The following is a 6,172-nucleotide window of genomic DNA, read 5'->3' on the forward strand; positions in this document are numbered from 1 at the left end:
TGTTTAAATACATGATGATCGGGATTTGATTATTCAGGTCTGGTCGGACCCCGGAAGTGAGTCGCCGTGCATGGCTTGATGTCGCAAGTGTTGTGTTGTTTTCGGACCAGAGTCGATGTTTTTTCTTTAAAATGTCCCAGTTATTAGTGTCAAAGCTCTTTTGTGCCAAATGCACGCTGTTTCCCTCACGTGTGCCCCCTATTCTGATAAAAGGGATCGGTGGAAAAGCTGCTAGTCCGTTCGAAAAACTCCATGTTGTGAACTTAAGACGACCCCACGTGAGGACTTTCCACGTAGACTTTTTGAAAAGAAAATATTGCAGTTTTTCCTTGTTGTGGGCGTGCGGAGCCGGTTTGGGACTTGCCTTAGGCTTCGGATTCAAATATTACACGTGGGATCGCAATGGTTCTTGTCATACGATGGCGATACAGACACAGAAACATCGATACGATGCAGCAATCGATGCAAGCAGAGTCTTGGTGGAGCGGATCCAGGTATGCGGGCCTAAAACTGGTTCCACCAGTCTTGCTCTCGTCCTGCAGATGTATATGTTTGTGTGTTTATTTGTTTGTTTAATTGGGTCTCCTATCGCCAGACTGAGATCGGAGCACCCGGATTGGTAGTAGGGGTATCCGTGGATGGAGTGACAGTATGGAGCGAAGGTTCGTGCATGACTTTATAAGTGGATCAAATAGTTTTTATGAGTTTTCATGCCCACAGAACAATTTTTGGCCAAAAAGATGAGAAAAAATGTATTTGGGTATTTTCAATACATACATACATCAAAAACTCATTCACTGTCATTGACTGCATTAGACGTCCAATCATTTTGCGGAAAAGCCATCAGCCCGCTTTTCCCAATTTGAACTACATTGAATGTATCATAATTGCATTGAAATACATGTCTGTTTGTTTACACTTAATGATTTGAGTCCACTTATTGATACTTTTACACTTGATGGAATTCAGGGTTCGGTTATGCCGATTTGGAGAATCGTCTACTTTGTGGCCCAGAAACTGTGATGAGGATCGCCAGCATCAGTAAATCACTCACGTCTGCGGCTGCCGCGCGTTTGTGTGAGCAAGGAAAACTCGATCTGGATGCTCCCGTCCAAAAATACATCCCAGAATTTCCTCAAAAGCAATTTAATGGACTCAATGTAAGTGAATGTCCGTGCACAAATCAGTTTCTCAGTCTTTAGCTATATCATCTGAAAGTTTATTATCATTTTATCTACTTCTAGGTCACAATAACGCCTCGCATGATTCTCTCCCACCTCAGTGGTATCAGGCATTATGAGAAGAATCCAACTAAAGTGAGGCAGGACATGGTAAAAGCCAAGCGACTTTTGAAATCATCATTGAAGGAGAAAATCGAGAATGATACTAACGAGGAGAAAGTGAAAACTAAAGAAGCTTCACAGGGGAAAAAGAAAAATGAATTGGAACATGAGGAATACTACATGCGGAAACATTTTGAAAGTGTCACTGAAGCTCTGGGCCTCTTCAAGGACGACCCACTCATTTTTAAACCAGGTAAACCATGGGGCCTCGGCTCATTTCATCATCAAGATGCTATTTTAGTTTCCATAAATAAAGTTTGACTCCTCCTCCTCCTCCTTAGGCACCAAGTTTCTTTACTCCACCCACGCTTATACCCTCCTCAGCGCCGTCATTGAACAGGCCGCCGGCCAGTCCTTCCTCGACGTCATGACGAACCTCTTCCGTGAAGTCGGAATGCTTCATACCGTGCCTGACCATAATGAGCCAATTATTTACCATCGTGCCAGGTAATCAAATTCCAGGCCCACACTCTATGGAGAAACTGCAAGGTTGACATTCCCAGTCTACGCTGTGGTTTGAATTTCCTGTTCTAAAAAAAAAAATGGTTGTCCCCCACAGATACTATCATCGGAACAAACGAGGACGGGTTGTGAACTGCCCTTTTGTAGACAACTCATACAAGTGGGCAGGCGGTGGCTTCCTCTCCACTGTGGGGGATCTTCTGCTCTTTGGGAATGTTCTACTCTATAGCTACCAAAGGGCTCAAGTCAAAATGGACACCGTCGGGCTGCTCCCCGGCTTCTTGAAACCCCAAACCGCCGTGGAACTTTGGACGGCGGCGGACAAAACGGAGGGTAGTTGGGACAAGGATGGGCGCTACGGCCAAGGTTGGCTGGTGATGGAGAAAGAGCAGAAATATGGGCAATGTAGGAAGCGTAGACACTATGTGTCGCACACAGGAGGCGCTGTGGGGGCCAGTAGTGTTCTGTTGGTGTTGCCCAGCGAGGAGATGGAACAGGGAGAAATTGGCCTTCCAAAAGGAGTGGTGGTCAGCATTCTCACCAACATGCAGTCGGTGGGCCTCAACTGCACAGCCCTGAAAATTGCACATGAGTTTGAAAAAGCCACAAGCGTAAGTTGTTTCTAGGAGGTATGACTGATTTTTGTACAACTTTTTGAGTATGTAGTTGACATTTTCATGGTTGGGGATGTCTTTTTTTTTTATAGAAGGGATTTATTTTATCCACTAGAGAGATACTTGAAAAATGGTCTTGTGTTAAACAAGTCAATGCAATTAAAGTATGAATTTGTATTCAATTGTGAAAATTATGTCACTATTTGCAGTCCACTAGGTGGTACTCAACACTAGAAATGGTAAGAACCAAGGGAGAGGTAAGTGTCAAAACCTAAGTCACAACCTGCTAGTTGGAAAAAGGAATTTTGTTTTATTATACTTTCATGATTATCATATTTTTAATTGCTTTGCTATTTTTCACTTATCCATTTACCTTCTGTGATGGTGCAAAATTTGTCTTGTCTCAGTAAAAATATAGTCTTTCAATTTTTAGTGGGGATAACTGCTTGTTTTTATAGAAATGCTCTTTTAAACAATATTTTACAAAAATGTGGTTTTAAGGTGGAGCATGTCCTTAGTTATTTTTTATCATATACAACAAAGCTATATATATATATATATGCTTTTAGACAAACACTTGTATTGAAATGTGGTTTATTTGTAGTCCTTTTGCTTCTAAAAGCAGGGAAGGAGATTGAAAATTTGACCAACATTTTCAGGAAAAAAAAGAATAGCCCTCTTCACAAAGTAAAAAAGAAAATCCAGCATTTTCTCGCATGATCTAATTTCACAAGATTGTTATTTTAAGGGGTGGGGGGAGTAGTGTTAGAGTTGACCATCTGGCTTTGCAGTACATGCAACTGCATTAGGGAATCCAGTACAAAACGGCTAAGTCAACAGTAAAAAAAATGGCATATACATTATTAGAATGCTGCATTTGGTCAATTGTCACTCATCAAAATTGAGAGCACCATTAATAGCAGTTATTGATTTTTTACATTTGTACAACACTTATGGTTTGTTCCTTGTATATATTTTAATTGTAGTGGCTCTGATTTGATTGGTTTCGACCCTAAACGATCCACTACAATACCTATCCATCTCATTCCGATCCACTACAATACATATCCATCTCATTCCAACTCATTGAAAGATGCTGAAGTCAGCTCTTTCCATAATAGCCACCACTCCAAAATATCTCACCATGTGGATGTTAGCAGAATTTTTCCCCGCGGAATCGTCATACTTTTGATTGAACTTTCCAGTACTCTTTTGGACTGGGCTTCTTCTGTTCATTTTGTTGACTGGCTTTCAACATCCTGTGTGAACAAGGGTTAGATCAACACTTTATAAAGTAATCCACTTTTTGCTCCTTTTTAAATGTTTCTTTCAATGTACATGTACTCACTTATATATAAAATAGATAATAACCACGATGATCACTAAAATGAGGAGGGCAACAAGCACCAGAGCAACAATTAAGCCCGCCTGCTCACTATCGGAGCTTCTGGTGAATAGTTGGAACTCCTCACATCGACTCCCTTTGTAGTAGTTGTTGCACCTAAAGGTAACAAAGTCCTTCAGAACATACTTCCTTATCAACAATATGTGTGTTTTTACCATAACTTACACGCATGACAGTGTTTCCATTGAGGTGAGCTTATAGCACGTACCCCCATTCATACAATAGGCAGCATCTTGCCCATCACATGGCGCTCCATGTTCTGTCACAAGGAAATACACACACATAAGAAAAGGTTGCTTGCTTAAAAAGAAATACTTTTTGTCTTGCAATTTTATTTTTACCTCCCATCATCTGGACAGTTTATCTCTTTGGTTTAGCTATAGAAGGGAAAAAAGTGTAAATCGTTGCGCCAAATAAATTGGTCTCGTCGCCGATAGGATTGAGACATAATCCGTCATTGCCATTTTGAATGGAGTAGATGTCTACCATTGTCAATAGCAGTACCAATCTATAAATACTTGTTTAGAATAAAAACAGTTGTCCTTACCTGCTTGTGTAATCTCAACTTGTCAGGGTTTTCAATGTCACTCATTGAGTTGCCTTATGCCTTTCACCTGGAGCTTTAAGGATAGGTGTCACGTGGGCGTGCACCTAGCCTCATTAAGAAATATGTTGCGAATGCAGTTTGTCCACATTGCTGTTAAAATGGCAGTATTGGTTCGCTGTAGACGCAATTGTTACTTTATCCGCCGGGTCAGCACTGGAATTCCAGCAGGACCCTTGGGGTGATCAATGGTAATGATCTGGGTTTGACCATTTGTTCTGATGTCAACCGAAAGGGGGTTCTTGACTCTTGACAGGCCAAAGATGGGTGAGGCAATTGCTGGTTTTTGTATGCGTGGTTGAGACTCAAATGAATGGTTGGCATGGAGAGAAGGCACGAATGGAATCGTGGGAACTCAAGTTAAGGAACGCAGTCAAGCGCTTCCTTCGAAGAGGTTATTAGTAGTGCTTTGTGCCCAGGCCCGTTAGTTGACTCATCAAGTGGCGAGTTCTCATTATTGTTTGTAGCTTTGTTAATTGCAAATTGTGTGAGGCTGCAGGCTTGGCCAAGGTTCCATTCTGACAGCACAACAGGCCTTGTCTACATGCCCTATCATTATTTCAAAGTTTCTGTGGAACTCCCAATGTTGTTTCCCTTGATGACCTAGACGTTTTTCCTACCCAGTTTCATGTTGAATACTTTTACTAAATTAATTATGTTGTAATGTTTTAACTTTCAATTTTTATTGTCTTGGTTATCTTGACCTGGATTTGATTGAGGGTTTTAGACCCACTCGGGACTTTACATCTTAGACTTTACACCTTAGATCCCAAATGCTTAACATTGTTTTATCTAAGATGTTATTGGAAGCCTGATTGATTTGTGGTTTGTGGTCAGTTTAGTGTATCGCAAAGTACTAATGAATATCCAGTGGTTTTCTTTGGTTGCTTACACTTCTACGTTTCTATTTAAAACCTTTATAGCCCAGTGATAGATTAGTATTGTTTGTGGGCATTACATGGGATAGAAAGTATGCTATTTGATTCGCTCTGACGATCTGGAACCGCCGTAGGCAATGTTTACGAGAGAATGTGGCTGTGTAATTACCTGTGTGCCAACTGACAATACACCATACCATATGACCAAGATGCCGCTGTCACACGGAAGCCAGTGGCTGTAGCTCTGCCCACCCTTATTTGTGTGTTTTACAGTCCTTCTATCTTTTTTAAATTACATTATCATATATTCTTTATCCTCTGTGAAGAAGAATCACTGCTGAAAAGTTCAGCTCATTTGTTTGTTTGTGGATGAATAAATTCTAATCATATAAAGCTTTTTTTAAACTGGAGAAACGTATAAAGGAAAGAATCTCAAGTTGGGTCAAGAAGAAGAAAAAACTTGTATCTCAAAGCACCACTGCAGACAGCATTAAATTAAGTTCAAACCATCATAATGCCAATAATTACACTTAGCCTGTGTTCATTTTTTCTGTCCCCTCGTGGTAAGCACCAATTGATGTCTTTTGTATTCATTTAAACGTGTGTCCTGACGTTTTGAGATACGAGCTGGTTGAAACTTTCAAAGTGACCTCTTTTTTTGTGCTGTATCCTTCTGACCTATCACATGCTGGGTTCATATTATGAAATATTGCAGAATTTATCCCGGGAATGATTAGGATCCCCCCTCTCTCTCATTTTTTAAGCCTTTGGCGCTTGGGTGTCTCGTTATCGCGAGGAAGCTGAAGGAAGTGAAAAGAAGCGAGAGTGTTTTTTTCACCGTCGACCCTTCCAGAGAGCCGTAAGTA

At 40.9% G+C, this 6,172-nt stretch overlaps 2 protein-coding genes across 2 annotated transcripts; one reads left to right on the plus strand and one right to left on the minus strand.

Moving 5' to 3' along the window:
• Positions 1-56: 56 nt before the first annotated feature.
• lactb (lactamase, beta) lies at positions 57-6,169 on the plus strand. The gene is made up of 7 exons (XM_077735101.1): positions 57-494; positions 596-662; positions 970-1,160; positions 1,245-1,536; positions 1,625-1,790; positions 1,903-2,416; positions 6,071-6,169. Exons 1-7 carry the CDS (start codon positions 132-134, stop codon positions 6,167-6,169), a joined length of 1,692 nt encoding a protein of 563 aa, XP_077591227.1. The 5' UTR covers positions 57-131.
• nrg4 (neuregulin 4) lies at positions 1,198-4,450 on the minus strand. The gene is made up of 6 exons (XM_077741990.1): positions 4,372-4,450; positions 4,166-4,201; positions 3,990-4,083; positions 3,768-3,920; positions 3,563-3,678; positions 1,198-2,380 (listed from the first exon to the last, which is right to left on the minus strand). Exons 2-5 carry the CDS (start codon positions 4,173-4,175, stop codon positions 3,600-3,602), a joined length of 336 nt encoding a protein of 111 aa, XP_077598116.1. The 5' UTR covers positions 4,176-4,201; positions 4,372-4,450; the 3' UTR covers positions 1,198-2,380; positions 3,563-3,599.
• Positions 6,170-6,172: the final 3 nt, after the last annotated feature.

This window comes from Stigmatopora nigra, chromosome 2 (genome assembly GCF_051989575.1).
Source record: "Stigmatopora nigra isolate UIUO_SnigA chromosome 2, RoL_Snig_1.1, whole genome shotgun sequence".
In the NCBI taxonomy this organism is placed as follows: domain Eukaryota; kingdom Metazoa; phylum Chordata; class Actinopteri; order Syngnathiformes; family Syngnathidae; genus Stigmatopora; species Stigmatopora nigra.